This window comes from Mixia osmundae (assembly GCF_000708205.1).
Source record: "Mixia osmundae IAM 14324 unplaced genomic scaffold scaffold_2, whole genome shotgun sequence".
NCBI classification, from domain to species: Eukaryota; Fungi; Basidiomycota; class Mixiomycetes; order Mixiales; family Mixiaceae; genus Mixia; species Mixia osmundae.
Window position 1 is genome coordinate 419231 of NW_014575562.1, and position 24632 is coordinate 443862.

The following is a 24632-nucleotide window of genomic DNA, read 5'->3' on the forward strand; positions in this document are numbered from 1 at the left end:
AACCCCGCAGTCACTCGGTTGCATAATTTGCCTCACAAAATCTGCCACAATTGGACGATGTCATCTCGTCTGCTCCTTCGGGCTCACTTTTCGTTATAACCCTATTGTATGACCTCCTTAGAAGTGATTGTCATTGGGATGCATTTGAACTTTCAAGCGATCGTGGGCTGAGTCGCACTGGAGCAAGCTTTTAACTCGCGCGCGGAATTGACCGTGAGAGATTTTCCAAGAAAGTGCGCCACGGCCACCGCCAGTTCGCCAGCAAGTCAAAGATGCCTTTCGTCAAGCTCGTCAAGAATGATGCGTACTACAGCAGATATCAGGCAGGTCCATGCACTGTGAACGGTCGATGAATTGCTGACATTTGTTCTTGTAGGTCAAGTACCGCAGGCGCAGAGGTGTGTCAATTTCTTGAGATCTCTCTTCTCCTTCACTTGGCCGCTTGCCCGACTCAGCAGCATACGCCCAGCACACGGTCTCGTCTGATGAACCATCAGAATATGCATAGTTCACTCTGAGCGGTCATCCGACTGCGATGCCGAGCCAAAAGAGTACAAAAAGTCTTTCGCTCCTATCTGATCGCCTTCGAGCCTCGCAACAAGCCAGTCAAGCCTTTCAGACGCTGATCGCAGCTTGTACCGCTTGCAGAGGGCAAGACGGATTACCGTGCTCGCAAGCGCTTAATCAGCCAGGCAAAGAACAAGTACAACTCGCCAAAGTACCGCCTCGTCGTGCGTTTCACGAACAAAGGTGCGCAGGCTGCCGGTCATGGTACAGGCGAAGGGACTGACAGCGTCTTCTAGACATCATCTGCCAGGTCGTACATGCCAAGATCGTTGGTGACATCGTTCTTGCGGCGGCCTACTCGCACGAGCTCCCCCGCTATGGCATCAAGCACGGCCTCACCAATTGGGCAGCTGCCTACGCGACCGGCCTGCTCGTCGCTCGTCGTGCACTTACTAAGCTCGGACTGGCAGACAAGTACGAAGGCGTGACGGAGCCCGACGGAACAATGACGGAGACCCAACATATCGAGGGCGGTCCGCGACCGTTCAAGTGCTACCTCGATGCCGGACTCAAGCGCACTTCGACTGGCAGCAGAGTCTTTGGCGCTCTCAAGGGTGCATCCGATGGCGGCATCTTCATCCCCCACAACGAGAAGCGATTCCCAGGCTACGATCCAGAGACGAAGGAGCTAGATTCTGAGGTCCTGCTTAGATACATCATGGGAGGTCACGTCAGCGCTTTCCAGGAGGAGTTGCAAGAGGAAGATCCAGAGCGATACAAGACCCAGTTCGCAAAGTACGTCGAGGATGGTGTCGAGCCTGACGATCTCGAGGAGATCTACTCATCCGCGCACGAGAAGATCCGGGAAGACCCCGCACCCCAGCCGACGGACAAGTCTGATCTCGCTCAATGGAAGGAGCTCTCGAAGAAGAACCACCTGCCCAAGTCGACTCGCGCGGAGAAGCAAGCCCGTATCGCGGACAAGATCAAGGCCTATGAGGCTGCCAAGTAGGCGGTTGCCTGTCACGGTCCTGTGTTGTCACGAGTGTGCATTGGCGTCTCACTCTGCTGTCCGAGTGTGCTACCATGCGTCATCTATGCCCTGAAGCTCGAGTGGCACCCTGACTTGCTCGTCGTGGCGCGGCGCGTCTCGTGGCAATTGACAGGATCGCAGGTTCGTCGTAAAAGCCTCGGCAGAGATGCCCAAGGCGACGCCGAAGAACACGAAGCTGCCCAAGATACCCAAGAAGAATGCGGGTGCGTTGGCAAAGGTGGCAGGCACGAACAGGCCAGCAGGAGCAGACAGCCCAGCCTCTGCGACAGCGTCAACATCGGGTTCGCCTGCACCCTCTGAGGGATCAAATCAGTCTAGCACGCCTGCAAGCGCGGCAGGCAACGTCAACAGGAAGCGCAAGAACATTCATGAGCCGTTGGCGGTCGTGGCGAGCCAGCGCGCGGCTGCAGAAGCCGTCGCTGGACAAGTCGAACATTTCCCCGTCACTTCCTCTTCGAATGCACCAGAGGGCTCGCCGACTAAGAAGCGCAAGCACTCGCCTTCTGTTGCTTCTGCTCGACGTCAGCTCGCGGGCGCAGACTCGGACGGCTCGAGCGATCTCTCTGCGGTCGATAGCCCGGTATTGAAGTCGCGGTTCTCAGAGCCAAGGCTGGATACGCCTGCTTCCGATGTATCTAGGACGTCCACACCCGCGTCTGCACAGGAGATCCTTGTGCCGAGTCTACCCGTGCAGGTGATTGCTTCTGCAGGCAAACAGCCAAGTCGTGCAGAGCCTGCCGGTCCCATCGTCTCCTCTTCTTCAAAGACGAGCACGACGACGGCGAGCGGAGCCCAAGTGACGCAAGCTTCTACAAAGACTACACCGGCTGCTTCCATAGTCAAAGGAGCTGGCTTGGAGAATCTGGCACGACAGGAGCAGCTCAAGTTGCAGCTTGCCAAGTCCACAGAAGAGGACGAGAAGCGGAATCTGTCTGGCTTGGCTGCGGGATTGGCAATCGATGTCAATGATCTCACTACTCGAGTGAGTCATTCCCTGCTAGCTGTGCTCCTGCGCTCACTATTGAATGAGCAGGCTGTGGCCCAAGAGAGACCTGCTTTGGTCGAGGAGCGACACAATGTCATACGCTTTGTCTGCGTGTCCAACAGTCAACCGACTCCGACAGCCCTGATCCTGCTCACAGGCGCCAAGAACATCTTCCAGCGTCAGTTACCCAAGATGCCTCGAGAGTATATAGCAAGGCTCGTCTTTGATCGCAACCACTGGAGCCTCGTCATCGTCAAGCGAGGTCTCCAAGTCGTAGGCGGTATCACTTTCCGACCTTTCGAGCAGAGAGGTTTTGCAGAGATCGTCTTTTGCGCCATCACCGGCACGGAGCAAGTCAAAGGTTACGGATCGCACCTGATGAACCATCTCAAGGATTATACCAAGAAGACATTTCCGAGCGTCACCCACTTTCTCACTTATGCGGACAATTATGCGATCGGATACTTTAAGAAGCAGGTGGGTCGGCGCGCTCTCGTGAAGCCAATGTATTCACATCGTCGAGCAGGGATTCTCGAAGGACATCGAGCTCGATCGCTCGGTATGGGCGGGTTATATCAAGGATTACGAGGGCGGAACGATCATGGAGGTGGTCCCGATGGCACACATGTAGATTCGCAAGACTGACAAAGGCGCAGTGCAATATGCTAGATAGGATCCAGTATCTCGACGTGCAGAATATACTCGCAAAACAAAAAGAGGTCAGAAGCTTTGACAGACGAGCTGGTCGCGTGCTCATCTTTCGACTCTCCTGAACAGGCCGTCCTGGCCAAGATCAGACTGATCTCTCGCTCACATATTGTGCATCGAGGGGCGGACCTGTTCCAAAATGGCGCTACTTCGATCGACTATCGGAGTGTGCCAGGACTACGCGATATTGGCTGGACGCCGGAGATGGACGTCTTGTACGTCGGGCATTGCTGCCTTAACGCGTATACGCTGACAGAATGCTCTGCAATCGCAGAACACGTCGACCGCAACGAGGACCGCATCATAACACGATGCAGCGACTCTTGACGGATATGCAAAACCATGCAGCTGCGTGGGCGTTCGCCAGGCCGGTCAACAAAGACGAAGTGACGGATTACTACTCGGTCGTCACTCATCCGATGGATCTCGAAACCATGGAGGTCAAGCTCGATGCAAATCAGTACAAAGAGCTGCCAGAGTTTCTCGGAGACGCACAGGTACGTCCTCGTACCGGCCTTTTGAGATCTCAGACGCTAATGAGGAGTCATGTCAGCTCATCTTTGACAATTGTCGCTCGTACAACTCAGAATCGAGCAACTACACAAAGAATGCCAACCGGTTGCAAGCCTTTCTCGCAGAACGAGTGCAAGTCTATACCACAGAAGCAGAGCAAGAGAGTCGTTGAACTGTTGTTGTTTGTTCAGCATTGTGCATCACTTTTCATTTGCCGGCAACTTTCTTCAGATGATAATCTCGTCGATCTCGTCGCGGTAATGTCAATTGATCTCCAAGTCAACCTCCGAAGTATCAACATGGCCGACAAGCCGCTCGAGATTCTCGTCATAGGTCTGCCAGATGTCAGGCAGGCTCAGCAAGCGCTGATCAGGCCCACTGGACAGGTCTGGGCGCCGTCGGAACGATTTACTCTTATATCCTTTCGGAGAGCAAGCGAGCTCGCGTCACGGCGATTGCGAGATCATCCTACCCCGTCATTGCCGAAAGAGGCATAGACATCCATTCTGACAAGTTTGGCGAGATACCGCATTGGAAGCCCTACAGAATCGTTTCCTCCTCAAATGAAGCGGCGGACAGAGCGTATGACTTTATCATCTGCACTTTCAAGGCTTTGCCCGATGTCATCCCTACAGCCGAGCTTCTGGCCCCTTTCATGCCATCATCAGCAGATAATGCTTCTGCGACAGGCGCAGGAGCGCCTACCGTCGTCCTCATCCAGAACGGCATCGGTATCGAGAAGCCGGTTCAGGCGTCGTTCCCCGGCATCATCATCATCAGTGTCGTCGCTTGGATCGGCGCCAACGTGCTCGACAAGGGGGCCACTGTAGAGCATGGCATGCTCGAGAAACTCGTCATTGGCTACTACCAGGGCGAGGAGAGGATACACAATTCTGCCTCCGTCACTCATCTCGACGGTGGCGCGCCCAGTGGCAGCTCTCCCTCCCCTCATGCACCCACGACAGCCTCGGAAACGCCTTCCTCCTCATCCACTGCCGGTACAGGTTCAGGCACAGGTGCAGGGCCTGGACGGACAGATTCTGCGCCCATTGCCTCGCAATTCACTCCGGACCGCGTCGAACAAGGCGAAGCAAGGCTGAGAGAGTTTGCTAGCCTGCTCGAAGCAGGCGGGGGTCAAGTGGAGATAGCAAAAGATATTCAGGCTCAACGATGGCAGAAGAACCTCTGGAATTCAGCTTGGTCGACCCTCTGTGCTCTTGGTCGATGTACTGTCTCTGAAGCTTGCGCTCCCGAAGTCCTCCCACATACATTGCCCGTTGTTCGAAGAACGATGCTGGAGGTTATGTATGTTGCGCGAGCCATGGGAATCACCGAGCGAGATATGCCGGCTGATACTATCGATGCGACGATCAAGCTCACCGTGCGCAATTACCAAATCAAACGTGATGTAAGTGATGCCTGCGTTCTGTGTAGCCGACTTCTGACCACTTGACTCAGCCGACGACGCCCGGTACACCAGGCGCTGGGCTTGGGGCGCAAGACAGCTTTAAGCTGGAAGAAGGTGCAAGCCCGCCCAACAAGGGCTTTAAGCCAAGCATGCTTCTCGATCTAGAATATGGCAGGCCGATGGAGCTGGAGCCAATCGTCGGAGCAGTGCTCGATCGAGCAAGAAGCAAGGGTGTAGAGACCCCTCGACTCGATCTCATCTACAGCGCACTGAAAATCAGTCAGGCAAGTCACAGTAGCTTTCGCCTGCTGTAGCGCTCAATAAAAGTGAGAGCAGGAAGCAGCGATACGCAAGCGTGGGCACGAGACGAGTGAGCATGCAATACAGTGGGCTATGCGCAAGCCTGCAGTGGGCGGTGCAGCAACATCATCCGATGCCTGGCAGAAGGAGGTCAAGAGAGGACAGAGACTTCAAAAGATGAATCAGCCGCCCGTGCGTGCCGTCAAGGTCACAGGTAGACCGGTCGCGCGTTCAGAGGCAGAAGTCGGCGGCGCAGATCAAGATAATCCTCCCAAGCAGGGCGAGTCGGCGGCATCAAAGCACTATGGAGGCGCGGCGCTAGACTAGACACGTACTTACATCATTGCATCGTGACAGCGTTACACAAATGTTGTAAACCTTTCGTTACAGAGAGCTACCAGTCTCCCGTACCGTTTTTCAGCAGTCCCCTTACACGTCTGACGGCCACGCGCATTCAAAACTCCTCCGGGGACTGAGGTAGCCGACTAGTCGACCTGAGACTGCGTGAGCTGCGCGTTGACTCCTGACCTTGCCCATGTCGCGAGCGACTGGCTCTACTGGCTGAAGGTGCCCGCGAGCTCGAAGCCGGCGATGTCTGTCGGCCCTCACGATTGCCGGAGGGCGCAGACAGCAGGTCAAAGAGCGCATCTTGCAGGTAGTCATCGCCTTCGCCATCCACGCGTGTGTGATGACATTGCTTTGCATGCCGCCACCACCAGAGCTGAGTTCCGCGTCAACATCCGGGCACGCAAGAGGAAGCCTGCTCACCTCTGCGACTTTGGCGTCGCCGTCTTTGATACCTTGTACGGCTACCCACTGATTGCACTCATGACAGAGGCCCTCTTTCATCGTTGACCGCTCATTGAGCGCACTCGTGTGACGAGGTACGACGCGGATCTGTACCGGCGGTGAGAAAGGCGCTCCGTTTGCGTTCGATATGCCGTGACTGCAGAAGGGCATCAGTCTGGTTGTAACGCGTCAGGGAATAGAGGACTGACTAGAACGTCATGTGATAGAGGAAAGCGGACTGCTTCGTGCGCAGCCACTTCAGTTCCCCTTCGCCACCTCGTTCTTCGGGCTCGCAACAGATCGGGCACAGGCCAACCTTGTCAGAGCCTGAGCTTTTGGTATAGCGCGGCGAGTACAGGTCCAGATCACCGTGCGTGGGCGTATTGAGCTGCGCATCCGGCGGCGCTGGCGGCAAGACGATGCGATGCGATGCGTCCAGCCTGCGCCGACGAGGATCGTTTTCGGGCAAATATGACGATACTGGAAAGCATCGGTAAAGGTTGTGCATCACATCATCGAACCTAATGTGTGCGGGGAAAGTTCGGCGAGGCTGCCGCGTGAGCGGTGCCATGGCAGACGTAGCAGCAGTCGAAGCTGTCATGCCAGAGATGCCACCAAACGAGAATACAGAGGCTGCGACACTGCCTGCTTCCGAGGCATCTTCATCAGTGTGCAAGCCGCGCATGCGACTAGAGCTAGACAGCGGCGTGGCGTGTCCAGATGAAGCGCGCGAAGGATTTGACATGGTAAACGTGAGTGAGCTATCGGCAGCCAAGCGACGAGATCGCCGCGTGCTCTTCGCGGGTGGCAGGTTGCTCAAAGTCTCTGGCGCTGGCGAGCCAACCCACAGATCCGGGTATCGTTGGCGATCCGGTGTGACAGCGCTAAGGCTGCGTACTGAGTGGTGAGGATGGTAGACGGACTCGGCTGCGCCATGAGTCGAAGCTCCTGCTGCTTGTCTGGGCCACATTTGATCGCTCCAGGAATGCGGGAGACTGACCGAATGGTCCAACTGTCCATTGCGGAGATATGCGCGCGATACACAGTCATCCCCGGACAGGTGTCCGTTAGACGAAAGGCCGCCGTGTGGGAATTGCTCCGTCACGGGCGAGGTGGTTGCCGGACTGCAGGGCCAGCTCGCTTGAGGTGACTTGTCGGCCTCGCGCAGATGGGTAGGGCTGTGCAGAACAGCACCGCTGCGAAGAGCAGAAGAATCATGGGCGAGCGGTCCATTGCCGCTATAGCGCTCTGCGCTGCCACTGACATCGAAGCTAGCTGTAGGCTGCAATCTATGCAAAGCTTGACCATGTAGCAAGTAGTCCGTCGATTGAGGAGCGCTACTCATGCTATCATCTTCGTCCCGGATCGACATCGAGCTATACGTCGCAGACGGCAAGGGAGTCGTTTGACCTTGCGTACCACTGGAAGACGATGGCATTGGCATGTACCATTCGCTCGCAAATTTGCCTGCTGCTGTCATTGCCCCCGGAAAATACGGATGACCTTGCTGATCATGCTGTATATAAGCGTGATCGGAATCCGATAGGCTCTGTCGGAGTTGCGGCCGGCTTTCTGGCATGCCGTGCGATGAAACTGACGCATGGTGCGACATGGAAATTCGGTTCGGCAGGGGTCGCAAGCCATAGTGAGGGAGTGCTGCTTCATGCAGATTGTCGTGCGGATCACATTGATGCGCGTCTTGCATGGACAATGAACTCAGGTAGTTACTCGTGGAGATTGTAGGGACCGTTTCGAATGGGGCTCCGTGATGCTCAAAGGGCTCAGCGTCGATGGACATAGCATCGTCGCCATCCGCAGGTACGCTTTCCATTAGGAACTCGCGCGCAGTAGTCTGATGCTGTCGCGCCATTGCTGCCGCGCTGGACAGCTGCGAAGCCGAGGGCCGCTGGTCCTGGCGCATCCCATCGTACATTTCCGGTCGCTCGATCAGCACGTGCACGAGATACTGTGGACTGCTTCGCAAATCGTGACCGTGATGATGCGGTGCCGGCTGAGGCGGCGAATGCCCGTGAGCAGTTGTGCGCCCTTGCGCGTGCTGTAATGGCGAAACTGCTTTCAAGGACCGCAGCCGCTCCGTCTGAAACCCGTGCGCGAGCATACTATCCGAAACGTCTGGTGAGCGATACTGCTCGACGCCATAGATGGTCTCGCGATGGCTCATCATAGTAGCTTACCGGGTCACACCGACAAAGGCGTAGGCAGTGCCTCTGCACTGCGCGTAAGCGTCATCGGACGCTGAGTGCGTACCAAACGAGACGTACGTGTTCCGCTTGAAGGTTAGTTTCAAGTGCGATGCTCTGGACCGGCAGGGTAAGCGAGAGCAGACGCGTATCGCAAGCAAATCAGAGCTGCTGAGACGGCTCTGCGGGCGATCGCGAAGCGTCGAGGAGTCGAGGCAGATGTGCAAGATCTACGGATCCCTGTGCTACCGGCGTTGCGACGAGCACCACAGCTGCACGTCTTCGAGCAAGTCTGGTATGTTGCCCGTCACGTTCAAATCAGCTTGTCGATGCGATTTGTACGGTCGAGCGAGCGGCCAGACAGGCTGCTCTGCGATATGCTGGCCAGGGGGAGCTTCCAGTGCGATCTATTGAGCCTGCTTTGTGGTCGTGCGACCGGTCTCATCAGCCACAGCTCGAGTGAGCAGGGCAGTGGGATGATGACTTGCCATTCTTCTGCTCGTGTGCGGTTCCGATCTTATGTAGGAAGCTGCTCAGTCGGAGCGAGCGTCCTCGAGAATCGTCAGGACCTCGCTACGGCTGCTTGCGGGCCGGTTAAGCTCGAGCGAGCTGCGCACACAGCGATAAACTCACGCAGTGCCCTTGTGATGGGTCGCAGCGTCGCAGTGCGGGACGGCTGCTCTCTGACCTTTGCCGAGGCGAACGACGAGCTTGCAGCAGTCCACACAGCGAGTTTGCGGGCCTACCCGGTGAGGCTAACGAGCCGTCGGTCGAGCCTCGAGCTCGGGCGGGAAGCACGCGCGCGTCAATTTGAGCGTGTCAGATGTGCGGCGGAACTGCGGGACACCTCAAACATATCAGATTACGACAACAGAGGTCGAAGCCTTGTATACATCATACTGCGTCTCAAAGGCAGACTCGACGCCTTTTGAGATCTGACAGGCTCGTCGGTAGACTGAGAGATCTTGGCTGCGCTGTAAGTCTTGCGAGAGAGAAAGATGCGCGAACTGGTGTACGTATCTGCACACGACACGATCTGTGAGCATCTCATCTAGCATTGTTGTGACCACCCGCCTTTCGTATTCGTCGCCCTCTTGCGGCTCGACGACAGGGGCCAACAAGCGCAGCGCGAGGCCTTCTGTCGTGCTTGCTGGAGGGAGAACGCGCATCGGCTCAGCTTCTGTGTCGCCCAGCTCGCCTTTGCCGCCGCGAGACTTGCGTTTGTCATTGACATTGTCTCGAGATGCTGTACTCATCCACTGGCGCGTCCCTCCGAGCGCTCTGAGCGCAAACATCAGTCTACTCATAGCACGCGACTGATGTAAACGAACTTGATGTGGGGCTGCTCAATATTCTTTCGCTTTGTGAATGGCGACTCGTCGAGCTGATCGCCCGAGAACCGCGCAGAAGGCGAATACTTGAGCGTGCTGTTGACTTTGTAGGCGAAATGGCGCTGTACAAAGGTAACGACCTTGGGTCGGTAGTACTCGATCCAATAATCTATGTCGTCTCTCAAAGACTGGTCAAGTAGACGTGATAGAGCCGCTTCGCGAGTGCTGCCGTCGACGAAACGTCTGTCGAACCATTGCTGATACGATTTGCGAAGACCTTTGTTTCTATGTGCGAGACGAAGCAAGACTTGCGTGTCAATCCCAAGGAAGAGATTGATCGCGGTCTGCTTGTCGGCATCGACAAAGGAATTGGAGTAGTACCGCTTGAGTCCTTCTATCATATCACGGCTGTGGCTGGACCACTGATTGATCTTGCGATAGGTCTCCATCGTGTTGACGAGATGAGAGCCACCGTACTGCAGTGCAAGCGTGTCGCCGTGGTCGTGATACATTTCCGTGAGCAAGTTCGTCGCATCAGAATCGAATTCGAGCGTCGTGCCTTTGTATACGCCCAATGCGCGCAGTTGGTGGCCCAAAACCGACCGGCCCAAGATGAACTGGCAGGCATTCGTACGATCGAGGCAATCGATGCAATTGGTCCGACAGATGCCTGTCTGCATGAGCGGTACAGGTCGATAGGTCGGCGCATCTTCGTCGTTGCTGTATGCGTACGCGATGGGCTCCCCTCCGCTATGGAAGAACTGCGTCTTCTCAAGCGCTTCTTCGGCAATATCTTCGAGGACGCTCAGGCTGTCGATGCCGGGACGTTTGTGCGAGCCTGCCATGTCAAAGGGAACATACTCTATACATTTTCCGGCAGGCAGGAATTGATTGAGGTAGCGAATGCACTCGGAGAATTCGGGTGCGAGCTTCGCCTCGCGATGACGACCGCCTTTGATCAAGCTGAGCACGATGATGGGGGCGCTGTATCGCGACATGAGATCATTGAAGTGCTTTGCACCGGCCACAAAGTAGGGATCGATGATGTTGATGTCGATGGGCGGTCTCGGCGTCATGCCAGTCGTTTCCTGACTCCAGGATAAAGGTATGCTGCCTCTATGCTGTACCCAGCTGGTATAGTCTGGACTCGCCTTGCGTAGGTAGGTAATGCGGCCTGTGGCGGGCTCGATCTCTTTCGTGACGGTGAAGAAGGGCGTCGTCGACAGCTTTGACACGATCTGCTCAGTCTCGACGTCGTTTGCAACATAGCCGTCTTCGTTAACGCCACGTTTGAGGAAGCGTGCGCCCGCAAAGTGCCGCGATCGTCGCGCGAAGAGAGTGATGAACACATTCTGGCCAAATATGGAGACTTTGGCCTGATCGATGAAGCCGTAAAGCAGCGGCAAGACCCAGTGCGACCTCTCGAATCGGTTCGAGAAGCCACCCTCGAGCAAGAATCGGTTCCAGATGAATTTGTCGTTGTAGCCCCAAGCCGTCGCGGGCACGTCATCCTCTCGACAGGCTCGATGGGCAGGCATGGTCATGTTGACCTGTAGCATGTTTGTGACATCATAGGTATACGAAAAGTAGAAATTCTTCGAGAGATCGACCTGTTGAAATATGTTGAGCAAGCGTTGCTCCTCACTCGGTCTGTCAGGTTTGACGGCAGGTGATATAGACACAGTGGACGTGTCATCGCAGTGGTAGATGTAGTGACCGCCCAGCAAGGCAACGGCCGAGCGTTTCTTGACGAGCACAAGGTACCAACCAGCAGTGAAGCGGATGAAGCCAACGATGCCATAGTACGGGGTCGGCAGGCGGTGTAGCCCGCCAGCATTCTTGTTACCTTCTTCCAAGGAGCGCAGGAGACTGTCTTTCTCTTGCTCGGTGTAGATCACATCGTCTTCTTGCAGATCAACCCGGCTGGCGTCAAAACGGCGATCGATCTTGAGGACGCGATAGCGCGTGTCAGACTGGTTGGTGGCGACGAGGTAGAAGTGCATCTTGGTTTCGTACAGTACATACTTTTCTAGGATGAGCTTGTGCTGGACAGGCGCTGGCTCGATCGCTTTCTCGGTGAACGCGACCTCCAGTCTTTTGAGGGTCTTCTCTTCTTGGGGACTGCCAGACGAGGTCCCCGAGAGCTTCGTTGAGCTCGCTGCAGCCTGGGCCAGCTTCATTGAGGCGAGCACTTGCATACCTGCACCCGAAGACAGAGTCGAGAGATTGCTTTTAGCAGACATTGGCGCAGTCTCGGAGCCTGAAGGGGTGACGGTGCCCGCTGCAGCAACATTGGAGATCTCTGGCCTTGCACCTGCCGCCCTGCCCGCCACGGGTGCGAGTGAGACTGCATTTGGAGGGGCGGGCAGCAAGTGTGATGCGGACGGAGCTGGTGGGCTGCTTGCGTCTATCGACGGCACATCTATGGGTCGATCTCCCGTCTGGACCCGGGCCTGCTCGTGAGACAGGCTGTCCATTGCATCACAGTGATCGCTGACGCCTCAGGCGCGCGACTGAGCTGAAGCGCTGGCTTGGTCTGACTGGCTTTGCATCGCGCTCGATCGTCTGTCTGGTCGATCGCGTCCTCCTCCTGCTGTCATTCGAACCAGCCGAACGGACAGACAAGTCGTCCCTGAGGGTAGTCAGATCCGCCGCAGCGTCGATAGTTTGCTCAGATGGATGCTCAGCTATCCGACGAAGCAGATCTGAGCTCCCTCAGTGCTTCCCTGAACGGCACGAGCCTTTCGCAACATGTCGAAGCACAGCCCCAAGGAACAAGCCTGCTCTCATCACCTGCCGCTCATAGCATGCGTGTCACCCGAAGTATGAGTGGTACAGCTCGACCGACGGCATCAGCTATGAATACTGGGCCAAACGGGCAGGTCCCGCCGCCGAGCTCGCCTAGCAAGGGTTGCATCTACATTGTCGACACGTCTGCGCTCTTGTATGCGCTGCCAGTCGTGCGACGCTGGGCTAGAGAAGAAGCGCACACGCTCATCATACCTGTAGAAGGTGCGTTGCTTCGACTGTAGCCGTTCGCACGGATCTGATAGCCCCCTTTACAGTCATCAATACCCTCGACGCGCTCAAGAAACTACCGCCGCCCATGTCCCACAAAGTCAGAGCGACGTCAAAGTACATCGAGGAACAATTCGCTCGCAAGTCTACTGGGCAAAGGACCAAGCTGCATGCTCAGATGCCTCATCAGACCCTCCCGTGGCAAGCAATACATCTCGGTCAGACTCCCAGCGTGCAAGTCGCAACGCACAACTTGGACGATACGCCGGCCTATCTGAAGCCTCTGTTGCAATGTGCTCGCCACTTTGAACGCTCATCGCAGGGCGGTAAAGATGTCAGGATACTGTACGCGCTCGGGCCCCTCGACGAGCCTGTCGAAACACCCCGTCGTCCAGTACCGGCAAGAGCGTCGACCGCGCCTCAGTCGCCTACGAGGGCCACGATGAATGGCTCCAACGCCGCGCTCGAGAAGAATCTGCACCATCTGAACGGTAACTCGGTGCAATGGAATGATTCGATATCTCTCAGGGCGGCAGCAGACGCGCGAAACAGAGCGCTCGCAGCTCGCGGTGCTGGCCATACGATGGCAGCAATAGCACCTCTCTTCGATATCAAGACCCGTGAGATCACTGTCGACGAACTATCCGAGGCAAAGGCTGCTTTTGCAGAATGGCAGCAAGGCCAAGCGACGGGCAACGTCAGCGCTCCCAGCTCGCCCTTTCTTGATGCAACAGCTCATGCGTCAACAACGCCCGTCAAGAAGCAACAACGAGCTCGAAGACCGTTGCCGGATGCAAACCGCAGCTTGTACGTTCCCTGACGAGATGATCTCAGATCGTGCGTACACGGACCATCGCTGCTCTCACTCATCAATCTGCACAAGCACAACGACCACGAACTCCATATGAGCTAAAGTCGCACCTGCTCACCAGGAGCGCTCGCGTACGACTATGTCAGCTCTGTCAATCAAAGCCAACCTCAGTCTCAAGCGATCGAGTAAGCGAGCAGTCAGTTCTTCTTCCTCGAGCCGTCCCATCATCTCTGCACCACTGCAAAATGTCAAGCTTCGTCCAGTCAGCCCTAGATCCGAGAACATGGACAAGCCAGCGCCTCGTTCGAGCAGTCTGACAGCTTCCGCTCTTGCCAACCAGGATACCACAATGAGCACAGGCAGACATCTGACCGCACTTGCCGTCTCCTGTGAAGGCTCCTCAGTCTATTCTCAATTGTCTCGCGAGCCAATGATCGATTTGCCATCGCCGACACTCGTCGTCTCTCCGTCCGAAATTGCTTCGCCTGATCTCAAGGGCTTCTTGATCGATAATCTGTCAGCCGCACGCAAGCTAGCTCGAGACGACAACATCGATCATGCTAATCAGACGCATCAGATATTGGGCTGGCTGAAAGGGACCGGCAAGATCGAGCAGGCTCAGATAGTGCAACGACTGTCGACGCCGGCCAAGTCTTCAGTTGCGAGCAGCAGCAAACCTTTGCCAGGCGTACCGCTAGCGAAACCGTGGTCTCCTGTCAAGCTACGCCTGGAAAGCAGACGACCCTTCGGAGCCTCTCAGGCGAACGCTAGACTACAGAACCACTCGAAGAAACGCTCGCCGATCACTGCCCTCATGTCTGCAACGAGATCGAGCGAGAAGAAGCTCGCAAAGATGAGCGTCATGCTCTCGCCTCCTGTTCTACCGCCGTTGCCGGACACAGATGTTCAGCTGAGGCCAACGCACGCCATCTCGCCTCTGCTGGTCAGCGAGAAGCCTTCGGCGGCTTTCCTGACTCGCCAGTCTGTCCATGTGAATGTTGAGCATGTGACACTTGATCCGGGCATCGTGCGCGTGGAGCGAAAGACAAGCAGGCGTGCACGGGCAGAACAAGAGATCCTAGCAAAGCGTTCCATCCGTCGAGAGCAGTGTCCTGCACCATTGAAGCTCACCGAGATTCGTCGACCACGGATGCGCAAGCCTGTCTTGCTAGACTTGAGCGACACTAGCGAGTCGGACAGCTCGTTTGACTCTTTCGTAGATGCCTACGTGTTGTGAATGTCATCCCAAGATAATTTCGATTAAAATCTACCCGGGGACTCATAGTTCTGCCTGCTCTGCTGAGCGTCTCTGAAGGCAAGGACAGCAAGATGGCGGACAATCAGGAAGATCTCATCGGCAAGTCTACTTTGTACTCTGCATCTCTACATCGACATACCTCTCCGCCCTCGTCTCGACTCGACTGCGATCAATAACGACCTCAACCATGGGCGAGCTATCGGCCAACGGGGAAGAGCCAGCGTGTGCGTTGGAGGTCGGAGCGATGGCGCAGAGGGTCAAGGCGGTGGATAGGCAATGACAGCGACTCTGGAGTCAGCTCAGCCATCTCAGCTGTCTCGGCTTGCCGGTCAAGGATGACCATACTCGCTCAGCCGTGAGAGAGGATGTTGAGGCCGCACGTCAGGCTAGAAGGAAGGCCGCAAGCCAAGTATGGAGCGCCAGTCAAGCAGCACCGAGGCCGAACAGCCTTAAGAAGAAGGCACATCGAGCAGTGTCATCGATCTCGACAGCAAACGACCTTTCCCCTCTTTCCCCTCTCGCGCCTGTCAGACAAGCTTGGGCGAACATCAGCTGAACTTTGATGCTTCTCTTTGCTTGCTGCTTCTCTCGTCCGCCACCATTGGCTGTTGGCGCACTCTTCGCCTCTGACTTGGCTTGACAATTGGCTATCAATGTCACGACCTGCTCTGTCACGCCGTACCTCATCTCAAATTGTGGTCGGACGGATTTTCGCACGTAACAGATTACGAGGAGGAGGAGCTACCTCCCGTGACGACCGCGCCGGCCGGCGAGATGGGCGCAGCCGAGTCGAAAGATCAAAAGGGATCCTATGTCGGCATTCATTCGGTCAGCTCGCGTCGCACTGGACAAGAAGGGCATCAGAACTGATCCCTGCCGCTTTCTAGACCGGCTTCCGCGACTTTTTGCTCAAGCCAGAGCTGCTCAGAGCTATCTCTGATCTCGGTTTCGAACATCCCAGCGAAGGTGCTCCCGCTTCCGTCTCAATATCTGGGCGCCATATGTTGACATGACGCCTTTCCAGTCCAGCAAGAATGTATTCCGCAAGCAATCCTCGGCATGGACGTCCTCTGTCAAGCCAAGTCTGGCATGGGTGCGTCATGACGGCATGGGCTAGCGCGACGCAAGCTGAGGTCGTCTCGTCGTAGGCAAGACCGCGGTTTTTGTGACGGCAACCCTGCAACAGATCGAGCCAGTCGACGGCGAAGTAGCCGTTATCGTGCTATGTCACACTCGTGAGCTGGCCTACCAGATCAAGAACGAGTATGCCCGCTTCAGCAAGTACATGCCTGACGTCCGCACGAGCGTCTTCTACGGTGGTACCGACCCCAAGAAGGATGCCGAGGTCCTCAAAGATAAGGAGAAATGCCCCCACGTCGTTGTCGCCACACCAGGTCGCCTGAATGCCCTCGTCAGGGACAAAGTACTCAAATGCGGAAACGTCAAGCACTTTGTCCTCGACGAATGTGACAAGATGCTCGAAGCAGTCGGTATGTACTCGACATCAGTCGGAGTGCCTATCGCTGACCCGCATGTGTCTCGTGTAGACATGCGCCGTGATGTGCAAGAGATTTTCAGAGCCACCCCTCATGGAAAGCAGGTCATGATGTTCTCGGCTACACTCGCAAAGGATATCCGCGTGACGTGCAAAAAGTTCATGCAGAGCGTTAGTCATCGCCTCGCTCTTGTCAGCCTCTATTGACGCATGGATCGCAGCCGCTCGAGATCTACGTCGACGATGAGACGAAGCTTACTCTTCACGGTCTTCAGCAGCATTATGTCCGACTGGAGGAAGCCGGCAAGAATCGCAAGCTCAACGATCTGCTCGACAGTCTCGAATTCAACCAGGTTTGTATCTTCGTCAAGTCTGTACCTCGTGCAACCGAGCTCGACCGCCTGCTGCGCGAATGTCAATTCCCTAGCATCTGCATCCACTCGGGTCTGCCACAAGAAGAGCGAATCAAGAAGTACCAACAGTTCAAGTCGTTCGAGGTGAGTTTTAAGCTATGCCAAAGCGCGGCTTTCTGACGAGCTCGTTTCGTGTAGAAACGCATTCTTGTCGCTACAGACATCTTCGGACGAGGTATCGATGTCGAGCGAGTCAACGTCGTCATCAACTATGATGCGCCTACCGAGGCGGACTCGTACCTGCATCGTGTCGCTCGTGCAGGTCGATTTGGCGGACGTGGTCTGGCAATCACCTTTGTCACGGGCGAAGGTGATGAGGAGGTCCTCAAGGCCATCCAGAGCAGATTCGAGGTCGGCATCACGCCCATGCCCGCCGAGGGCGTCGCTCCAGAGACTTACATGAATGCTTGATCGTCGCTGGCGTCTCTGCCGCTCGAAGGCCTATATGTACCAATGAAAAGCAAGTTTCCGGCTCCTCACCCAGTCTGCGTGCATTGTCAAAGAGCGACGAAATCCCCGCTCGCTGTGAATTCCCGACGATCCTGCTTCACTTCAGTGAGGGACTATCCAGTCCGGTGCCTCGCTTGTCAGCAGGCGCGCGGCAATCATCACGAATCGGCACGTCAAGCTCGACAGCCTTCACTATCAGCAGGAGTAGATTCAAATAATCGACGGCCTCGTTGGAGCTGCTTTGGTGGTTATCAAGAGTGACAGCGACTCACTCTCCTTCATACTCAGTATCGACATTACGACGGCACACCGGTAGGCTCTCACCAACGATCTCTCGGAAGCATCGTGCGACGATTCCTCACTCAAGCCGACCATCTGCGTGGCTGGTCTGATTCAAGGTTTCAGGCGGCGGGCATGACTCAGGCACCCGGCGACAAGTAGGCTCAGCTGCTATAGGATGCGATCAGTAGGGCCGGTGTTTATAGACTCAGCGAAGGCGCGCATGCTCGCTGGGCAGCTCTTGTGCCCTTATTGATGAATGAGATGATGAGAGGGCGGTCGCGAAAACAGTTCTGCACGGTGACCGATTTCCTAATTTATTAAATGGGCTATCGCCTATCGCGTGCGAGCGGGTTGCTATCCAGACCTGTGCCAGCTTGAGTGCTTACCTTGATCAGATGACACTCACGCGGACTGCTGCACGGCAGATTGGGCTCAGACAGCCTGCCAAAGTAGACCAAGACGCCGCTGGACAGCATGCTGCAGGCAACACTTCATCGCCTTTTGGTCCCTCTGTGGGCCAGCGCGGCTCGTGCTTGGCTGCTTCGAGCACAAAGCTGACTTCAGGTGCTGCCGAAGCTCCTCCGCCATCGACAGAGCTTTTTGAGATGGATTTCGCCGCTTCAGAGATGACACCCCGACCAGCACCTGGCATTGCCGCTGACAGCGAGGCCGACTACGATACGGATGAGCAAGACGAAGAGATGGACGACTCGTTCGACCATGACACGGCGGATGAGTCATCCGATGAGGAAGACAACGACTGTGACATGTCACCTTATACTCCACATGAACCCGCGAACCTGCGAGCGCCCGCTATCGTGGGCAGCGCTCAAAGCCGTCTTGCCGTGCCTCCCATGGCAAGCCAAGACAAGGGCAAAGCTCCACAGATATCTCAGTCTGCTCCTGTGTATCACGCTTCGTACGTCGACCGTCGTCGAAGCAGCGCCGCAGCGCGGGATACCGAGGTCAGCTGGCTGCACTCAACTTTTCCGAGCTAGGGCGCTAATTTTCGTTGGCTGGGAAGTTCGCATTCTATGAGCGTACGGTCATCTATTCTGACGAGGAAGACGTCGATGATGATGGCTATACGGATGAGCATGAAGGCACGTTCATGGACGAAGGCACGTCCGAGACATCTACATCTCGGGCAAAGAAAGGCAAGGCGAGCGCAGAGGGTCGCTCGTACGACGAGATACGGGCAGAAAGGCGCAAGAGCCTTAATTCACGTCGTCCTGTCATCACGCTCCGACGTGATTCCGGCTGGGCGTTCTCACAAGAGGCTTTGTACGTTGACGGAATAAGGGCGCTCGAAAGGCTGCTGACATTGCCCAATGCAGGATGCCAAGCTTTCTGCGAGAGCATTATCACGAATGGCATCCTGAGCTTGAAGGTCTACCTCCTAATGGAACCCGCACGACAGGCGCATCTGCTCTGTCCCTCTCGCGTCCTCCCAATGACGATGGATACAGTGCGCCGAGCAGGCATCGTTCATACGGCGGAGAAGACTTCGACCGGCCACCGGTCGTAGCAGAGATTCACATCAGTCCAGATGACACACGCGCCATCCTGCCATAAATACAGGTCAGACTGTTGATGTAATTCGAAAGCATATCCTTTTTTCCAGGTACAGATTACACGTTCTGCAACAACACAGTATTGAACGTCATCGCAATCGAAGGCCTTATGAAGTGATACCAGCAGGTTGGATCAAACTGACATGCTCTGTGGAGCGGTCGAGGGCGTCTTGAGAAGCATGCGAGCCATGAGAAGACATCATGGCTGGCGCAGACATGGGTTGTTGGTGACTATAGTAAGCGTGAATGGGGGAATCACCGCGGAGACTGTCTAGCCTCGTCAAAGCGTCATCGTCCTCGTGCAGCCTCTCGGCCTCCGAAAAGTCAATCGGAGACATTGTCCGAGTCCTATCTGGCCAGCCTGATCCGTGAAGACCCATGCGTCCATCGTCGGGCCTGAGATCTGGCGGTGATAATCTTCCTTGCCCAAGCGGATACTCTCCACGTATCGGTGGCAGCTTAAGCGAGTGGACTTGGGCATAGGGCTCAAAAGTCGGTGGCGCAGGTGCAGTAGACGAATGCTCGTAGAGCTGCGAATGCACGTCATTTCCGTTTGCGAGACTGCCATCGTAGTGGCCATAATAGTTCAGACGCCTGGCTTGTTCATTGTGATGACGTTCTTGGCCTCTACTGTTCGTCGAGGCCATCGGAGCTGAGTAATAGATAGTCTCGTCGGACCGACGTATCCCATGATGGCTAGCTTTGGTCGGCTCCCAAGTGATGTGACTGTCGTGTGCACTCGTCAGAGGCGCCGTCATGGCCAGGCTAGGATCGATCTGCACCGACCGTGGTGGCATACGGGGTGCATGCTCCCATTCGGGCGATCCTGAAGGCGACAGCTGTGGTTGCCTCAAGTACGATGTACTATGAGGGGAAGTCTGAGTTGGCATACGGGCAGGCAGCAGCGAGGCTTGGCTGATGACTGGGTGATTCGGTGCTTCCATGGGTGGCGCATAAGCGCGAAACGGCACCGCTGTCGGTGGCGAGTACTCAGAATGTATCGCCGGCCGATCAGACAAAGGTGGTAGACCCGGCGATTCGACCGGATACAACCCAGCAGGCACGCCTGGAAAGCTGTCTGGAAAGCGCCTGGCCGAGTCTCGAGCAACCAAGCCGGACGGTCTGACAGGATCGCTCGTCATTTGACTCAGTCGTGAGGGATATCCTCGCGACAAGCCTTCCAGATGATTCATGCGTGGGCTGATGCTTTCGCTGTATTGAGCTCCTGGCGAGAGCTGAGATGGCAAAACAGCAGGATATGGCGCAGGAGGATAGTCAGTGGGCGGATAGATGGCGTCTTCTTCGCTTTGCTTGGCTCTGACAGAAGTTTTGCGTTGGCGTGCCTTGGCTGCTGTGATCTTCCGCCTGGCTTTGCTGGGCTTATTCACGGCATCGTCGTCCAGCGTTCTGCCCTCGGCTTCGAGCTTGAGCCTCTTTGCTTCTTTGGCGGCCGCTTTCTTGGCGCGAGCCATCTCATTCTCTGTGCTCGTGACTTTGGTGATGACACATTCCGCCTTGGCGTCTGCACATCGGGAGCAAGGTGTCTGGCCATCGCAGCGAATCTTGCGATAGCGACAACGGTTACAAGCCGTCGAGGCTCTCGACCAGGTCGGCCGAGGACCGTCCGCCTCGCCACTTCCTGCGCGCTCTTCGCGCTCTGTAGGCTCCGTCGTGCTCTGCTCCGGAGCAGGAAACACGAGATTCGGCATGTAATCATGAGATGTACGGCTGTCGGACGAGGCCGCGCCTGACAGCATGGCCGAAGGGGGCTCGTTCGTATATGATCCGCCGTCATCCACAGCTGCGGGAAGCTTGATAAGTTCGTCGTATCCGCTATGCTGCTGTCTATACGCACCTGCGTGCATTGGGGCACTCGCCTCATGTGACGGTCGACCCATCAGCGTCTCTTCCTGCGGGTCGAGCATGAGTGTTGACGGCAGGCGGTCGGCCGACTCTGCGCTGACGGCACGCTGCTCGTTGGCAGTTGCAACAATAGCAGAACCTCTCCTTGGTGCCATATGCAGCTGCAAAGGACGGCGCTGCGCTCAAGTTGGGCGCTCCCACGGGATGCCGCCAGAGCGCGCTCTTATCAAACAAGGGTGAATGCTCTTGCAAGGTTGACAGAGTCACCCCTGCCAGTCGAGTCGGCGCTTTCAACGAGCAACAAGCATAGCGGGTAACGCTTGACTTCTTGCTCGTAGCTTCGCGCACGAGACGATCAATATCAGTCCTCCCGTTGCCGTGTCAGCCCAGTCTGTCGCCAACGGGAGGGGACGCGCTACTTGAATATGATCGTCGCAATTTATTCAAAAGAATATTCAGCAAGCTGTGACGCGTGACGCAGACCATGCATTCCCAGACCAGCTTGAGCATGCACATGCAAGACGTCTAGGTCAGCGTCATTTGCCATTCCTTGGTCAGGAGCGATCCAGATCCTCCGTAAATTTCGATGTTGGATTCGACTGCCACAATGTAAAGTGCGCTCGATACGCTCAGGTGCGCTTGAAGGTAGGCCAGGAAGACTTCGAGCTCCATAGCAAAGTGCTTGAGACCTGGCACGAGTTGGTGGTTCATGAAGCTGAAGACGGTCTGGGATGTGCCTTGGCTCTGGTACAATTGCCAGCGGTGACCGCCAATATCGTCAGTAGCGACCACATCGCCCAGGGGATTCTTGTTGTGAGCTGAGAGGTAGATGTTGACGACCGTCTGTGCACCGGCTTTACCAGCATTGGGTGCCGAGCCAAGGTAGATGTGATAGCCAATGAGCGAGGAAGTTGAGGGCTGCACTTGAGCCCACTCCCAGACCCAATAAGCGTGAATGTTCTTCAGCGAGCTGAGTTGTTTGCCGCCGATGTTGGCGAGTGCGAAGCCAGGGGAAGCCTTGAGCGCGCCAGGTGCACTCGTCACGGACCAAGTTGCCGAGTATGATGCAATGTCGCCATTGCAAACGTTCAGCTGCATCCAGACGTCAGCCCAAATAAAAGACCAGCTTTGGCGCCCGTACCTCGGTTGTCACACTGTCGCCACCTTCAACTGACAGCTTGTTAGCTGAGAAATCATAGTCTGAGTCGCAGCGTCAGCAGATGGGCTTGTAAGCAGATACGAGCGAGCGACTCACTATTGCCGCAGACGTTGTGCTCGACTATCGCAGCAGGAGCTTGACGGCGGTGACGCTCTGAGCGCTTGACAAGCTCGCTCTTAGCAAGAGCCGCCGATGCAAGCAAGATTGTTGAAAGAATGTTATTGGCAAGCATGCTTTGAAGAGACTCTTGGTTGAAGCGAGGATGGATGCTGGGCGAGCAGCATTCTACTCAAGCCAACATAGCATGTGCTCAGCTGAGACGTGTGTCGGCAGTTGCACTTGACGGCGCGTTTCGACGCAACGGTCGTGAGGCCAAACCGGCACGCGCTGTCGTCATCACTCAAAAAAAGATATCAAGCGCGATCTTGAGCTGGTTCGAGGGGTCGACTCTCTTCGTCTTCATCTAGGGTGCTAAGCGGAATCCCGGCATTGGAGCCATTGCTGTGAGAAGCCGTGAGGATGCCCTTCCGGACAGCTTCCCATTCTATGCGCAAGAAGCACCACATCCAGCGTCGAATGACTTCGAGAGCTTCCATGAGGAAGATCCCCTGCTCGATCTCGTGTATCTCGTGCAGATGACTGGAAAGCTTGAGTGACCACGTGAACCGTAGCAAGAGGTCGATGCCGATCGCAAGATAGTATATCGTTGGGTCTGCCAGCAGGAGCACAGGCCTCAAGAACGGATATGCCCCTGTGCTGACATGCGTAAGCGAGATTGAGATGACGCTTCCGTGACGCGAGCGCTTCGGTGCATAACTAGGCTGCGGCGGATACAGGCCGCTGGCATTCTTGCCATTGCTCGATTCTGTCGCCTCTGCATTCGGAGGTGAGCCATTGCCATTCCCATGCATGCGCTCTTCGCCGATAATATCATTGGGCGTCGTGGGCAGGCCGGGTATACGCGGCAAGGTAGCATTGCCAGAGATGCTCGTACTCTTACTGACGCTGTGTCTCGCTGCGGGCATGCTGCCCGATCGATAGTGCGGTTTATTGGAGGGTGTGGGCAATGGCTGAGCGCGGTGTCTCGGCGAACTGAACGTTGCTGGTCGGGCAGGCATATAGGCTGACTGTACGTGACCCGACAGAGCTGTCCAGCCAGACGGCAAGCAAAGCAAGAGCCCCCAATCATTCGTGACGTCCCACCAGAAGGAATACATCGAATTGGCAAAGACAGAAAGCATCCTGGTCGTCGGTTGTGAGCTTCCATCGATCACGAATGAGACGATCGCACCATAAATTGAAGAGCGCCCATCGACCGAGCCAGACGCCGGTAGTCTGCTCTTCTGTCGAGTTGCGAAAGATCTCTTCATGCTTGCCTTGCATCGCCGAGAGGAATATGACAGGGAAGGCCGTGGCATACTTGACTGCGTTGAACAACGCTCGTGTCCGCGGATCTGAAGGCGTGGACGCTGGCGGTTGAGCGAGCGTATAAGGATTAGCATTGTTGATTGGCGCGTAATTCGCCGGCGTAGTGAAGTATTCTGCCAGGCATTGGCGGAGACGTACAACATACGGCAGACTGCGACAGCTGATCAGATCACGCCGAAAGGCTAACGCCCAGCCTACCTTGTCATGATAGCGACTGCCCATCTGCCGCCTATCGCATCCGTGGCCTCTCGGCCAAACATGATCGATGTACACACCCAGACGTCGCCAAGCACTTTGGCATACGATGTGAGGATATCGGCAAATATGACATCACAGAAGGGCACGCTCGAATAAAGACCGTCCAGCAAGGATCGCTTGGCACACCTGTATCCCGCTTGAGACCCCGACCTCTTCTTGGTTGTCAAACAGTGAGCTCACCTGAGTCCCATGTAGCGTTCTTTGCGCTTCAGACGATCCCATGGACCGATGAGAGCCGCGCTCAAGATGATGCCGAAAACCGCAGGAAGCCATTCAGCAAGCGCGCCCGCTCGTTCGCGCTTGAGGTCGGTTCCACCGCCGAGCACGCGATAGAAACACCAGCCCGTCAAGACCCAAAGGAGCGCAAGACCAGCTAGCGCATAGATGGGTGGGTATAGCCTCGACGGATGGATATACTGGCTCTTGCCTGCCGAGGATGAAGACGCGTTCGACATGGGCGTCGAGGTGAGTCCCGAAGTATGAGTATGATCATTCGATTGTCCAAGCCCGTGTGCATGTCCATTGGACGCTTCTGTACCGTTTGGCGGGCTCCCCGAAGGTCGTGACAGCCAAGCGGGATCATCATTGAGCCGAACGTCGAGTACTTTGGCTGTATCTATGCCCAACAACGCAAGAATGTGTAGATTGGTCGCCCAGGCTGCCAGGCCAAAGGCGACGAGGAACTGGATCCGCAGAGGAAGCGGGAAAGCGTTGCCGAATGAGCTAGGTGAGCCCAGAAAGGCCAGAGGTGAATGCTCATCCTGAGGTTGATCTGGCGCGATGTTGCCTGGATTGTCGATGTCCATGATCTGTCTCGCGCCGCTGAG

General features: G+C 56.0%; 11 protein-coding genes across 11 annotated transcripts; 6 read left to right on the top strand and 5 right to left on the bottom strand.

The window, feature by feature from the left end:
• The first annotated feature begins 257 nt into the window (after nucleotides 1-257).
• L969DRAFT_101547 (uncharacterized protein) lies at nucleotides 258-1593 on the top strand. Its single transcript, XM_014714460.1, has 4 exons — nucleotides 258-323; nucleotides 377-398; nucleotides 649-750; nucleotides 804-1593. Exons 1-4 carry the CDS (start codon nucleotides 273-275, stop codon nucleotides 1517-1519), a joined length of 891 nt encoding a protein of 296 aa, XP_014569946.1. The 5' UTR covers nucleotides 258-272; the 3' UTR covers nucleotides 1520-1593.
• Nucleotides 1594-1670: 77 nt separating this feature from the next.
• Nucleotides 1671-5802, top strand: L969DRAFT_101548 (uncharacterized protein; the record flags this gene model as incomplete). The annotated part of the gene is made up of 11 exons (XM_014714461.1): nucleotides 1671-2543; nucleotides 2595-3023; nucleotides 3073-3153; nucleotides 3203-3265; nucleotides 3324-3469; nucleotides 3529-3751; nucleotides 3808-3931; nucleotides 3999-4100; nucleotides 4154-5175; nucleotides 5226-5459; nucleotides 5512-5802. Exons 1-11 carry the CDS (start codon nucleotides 1707-1709, stop codon nucleotides 5800-5802), a joined length of 3552 nt encoding a protein of 1183 aa, XP_014569947.1. The 5' UTR covers nucleotides 1671-1706.
• Nucleotides 5509-8648, bottom strand: L969DRAFT_300751 (uncharacterized protein). Its single transcript, XM_014714462.1, has 4 exons — nucleotides 8547-8648; nucleotides 6474-8492; nucleotides 6244-6421; nucleotides 5509-6196 (listed from the first exon to the last, which is right to left on the bottom strand). Exons 2-4 carry the CDS (start codon nucleotides 8447-8449, stop codon nucleotides 5930-5932), a joined length of 2421 nt encoding a protein of 806 aa, XP_014569948.1. The 5' UTR covers nucleotides 8450-8492; nucleotides 8547-8648; the 3' UTR covers nucleotides 5509-5929.
• Nucleotides 8649-9281: 633 nt separating this feature from the next.
• On the bottom strand, nucleotides 9282-12351 carry L969DRAFT_70805 (uncharacterized protein). Its single transcript, XM_014714463.1, has 3 exons — nucleotides 9797-12351; nucleotides 9540-9746; nucleotides 9282-9485 (listed from the first exon to the last, which is right to left on the bottom strand). Exons 1-3 carry the CDS (start codon nucleotides 12271-12273, stop codon nucleotides 9323-9325), a joined length of 2847 nt encoding a protein of 948 aa, XP_014569949.1. The 5' UTR covers nucleotides 12274-12351; the 3' UTR covers nucleotides 9282-9322.
• A 120-nt stretch (nucleotides 12352-12471) lies between these two features.
• L969DRAFT_92566 (uncharacterized protein) lies at nucleotides 12472-13634 on the top strand (the record flags this gene model as incomplete). Its single annotated transcript, XM_014714464.1, has 2 exons — nucleotides 12472-12808; nucleotides 12862-13634. 2 exons carry the CDS (start codon nucleotides 12472-12474, stop codon nucleotides 13632-13634), a joined length of 1110 nt encoding a protein of 369 aa, XP_014569950.1.
• Nucleotides 13635-13764: 130 nt separating this feature from the next.
• On the top strand, nucleotides 13765-14862 carry L969DRAFT_15354 (uncharacterized protein; the record flags this gene model as incomplete). The annotated part of the gene is made up of 1 exon (XM_014714207.1): nucleotides 13765-14862. One exon carries the CDS (start codon nucleotides 13765-13767, stop codon nucleotides 14860-14862), a length of 1098 nt encoding a protein of 365 aa, XP_014569693.1.
• Nucleotides 14863-15536: 674 nt separating this feature from the next.
• Nucleotides 15537-17202, top strand: L969DRAFT_92567 (uncharacterized protein; the record flags this gene model as incomplete). The annotated part of the gene is made up of 8 exons (XM_014714465.1): nucleotides 15537-15581; nucleotides 15616-15711; nucleotides 15771-15849; nucleotides 15908-15976; nucleotides 16032-16373; nucleotides 16431-16549; nucleotides 16600-16875; nucleotides 16930-17202. The coding sequence occupies 8 exons, from the start codon at nucleotides 15537-15539 to the stop codon at nucleotides 17200-17202; spliced, it is 1299 nt and encodes a 432-aa protein (XP_014569951.1).
• Nucleotides 17203-17918: 716 nt separating this feature from the next.
• L969DRAFT_44866 (uncharacterized protein) lies at nucleotides 17919-19098 on the top strand (the record flags this gene model as incomplete). The annotated part of the gene is made up of 4 exons (XM_014714466.1): nucleotides 17919-18087; nucleotides 18148-18488; nucleotides 18548-18807; nucleotides 18861-19098. 4 exons carry the CDS (start codon nucleotides 17919-17921, stop codon nucleotides 19096-19098), a joined length of 1008 nt encoding a protein of 335 aa, XP_014569952.1.
• A 2-nt stretch (nucleotides 19099-19100) lies between these two features.
• On the bottom strand, nucleotides 19101-21354 carry L969DRAFT_58317 (uncharacterized protein). Its single transcript, XM_014714467.1, has 2 exons — nucleotides 20953-21354; nucleotides 19101-20898 (listed from the first exon to the last, which is right to left on the bottom strand). The coding sequence occupies exons 1-2, from the start codon at nucleotides 21113-21115 to the stop codon at nucleotides 19205-19207; spliced, it is 1857 nt and encodes a 618-aa protein (XP_014569953.1). The 5' UTR covers nucleotides 21116-21354; the 3' UTR covers nucleotides 19101-19204.
• Nucleotides 21355-21485: 131 nt separating this feature from the next.
• Nucleotides 21486-22351, bottom strand: L969DRAFT_15358 (glycoside hydrolase family 12 protein; the record flags this gene model as incomplete). Its single annotated transcript, XM_014714208.1, has 3 exons — nucleotides 21486-22052; nucleotides 22102-22160; nucleotides 22216-22351. 3 exons carry the CDS (start codon nucleotides 22349-22351, stop codon nucleotides 21486-21488), a joined length of 762 nt encoding a protein of 253 aa, XP_014569694.1.
• Nucleotides 22352-22532: 181 nt separating this feature from the next.
• On the bottom strand, nucleotides 22533-24611 carry L969DRAFT_92571 (uncharacterized protein; the record flags this gene model as incomplete). The annotated part of the gene is made up of 4 exons (XM_014714468.1): nucleotides 22533-23361; nucleotides 23411-23698; nucleotides 23746-23931; nucleotides 23986-24611. 4 exons carry the CDS (start codon nucleotides 24609-24611, stop codon nucleotides 22533-22535), a joined length of 1929 nt encoding a protein of 642 aa, XP_014569954.1.
• Nucleotides 24612-24632: the final 21 nt, after the last annotated feature.

What these genes read in the sequence shown, in the direction of transcription:
- L969DRAFT_101547 (XM_014714460.1), top strand. Translation starts at nt 273, where the DNA reads ATGCCTTTCGTCAAGCTCGTCAAGAATGATGCGTACTACAGCAGATAT. An exon ending in CGTACTACAGCAGATATCAG is followed by an intron (nt 324 to 376) that starts GCAGGTCCATGC and finishes TTGTTCTTGTAG; the next exon opens with GTCAAGTACCGCAGGCGCAG. An exon ending in CGTGCGTTTCACGAACAAAG is followed by an intron (nt 751 to 803) that starts GTGCGCAGGCTG and finishes AGCGTCTTCTAG; the next exon opens with ACATCATCTGCCAGGTCGTA.
- L969DRAFT_300751 (XM_014714462.1), bottom strand. Translation starts at nt 8,449, where the DNA reads ATGATGAGCCATCGCGAGACCATCTATGGCGTCGAGCAGTATCGCTCA. An exon ending in CTCTATCACATGACGTTCTA is followed by an intron (nt 6,422 to 6,473) that starts GTCAGTCCTCTA and finishes GCCCTTCTGCAG; the next exon opens with TCACGGCATATCGAACGCAA. An exon ending in GCGACGCCAAAGTCGCAGAG is followed by an intron (nt 6,197 to 6,243) that starts GTGAGCAGGCTT and finishes CGCGGAACTCAG; the next exon opens with CTCTGGTGGTGGCGGCATGC.
- L969DRAFT_70805 (XM_014714463.1), bottom strand. Translation starts at nt 12,273, where the DNA reads ATGGACAGCCTGTCTCACGAGCAGGCCCGGGTCCAGACGGGAGATCGA. An exon ending in ATTGAGCAGCCCCACATCAA is followed by an intron (nt 9,747 to 9,796) that starts GTTCGTTTACAT and finishes GTTTGCGCTCAG; the next exon opens with AGCGCTCGGAGGGACGCGCC. An exon ending in GAGGGCGACGAATACGAAAG is followed by an intron (nt 9,486 to 9,539) that starts GCGGGTGGTCAC and finishes TGTCGTGTGCAG; the next exon opens with ATACGTACACCAGTTCGCGC.
- L969DRAFT_58317 (XM_014714467.1), bottom strand. Translation starts at nt 21,115, where the DNA reads ATGGCACCAAGGAGAGGTTCTGCTATTGTTGCAACTGCCAACGAGCAG. An exon ending in GAGTGCCCCAATGCACGCAG is followed by an intron (nt 20,899 to 20,952) that starts GTGCGTATAGAC and finishes AGCTTCCCGCAG; the next exon opens with CTGTGGATGACGGCGGATCA.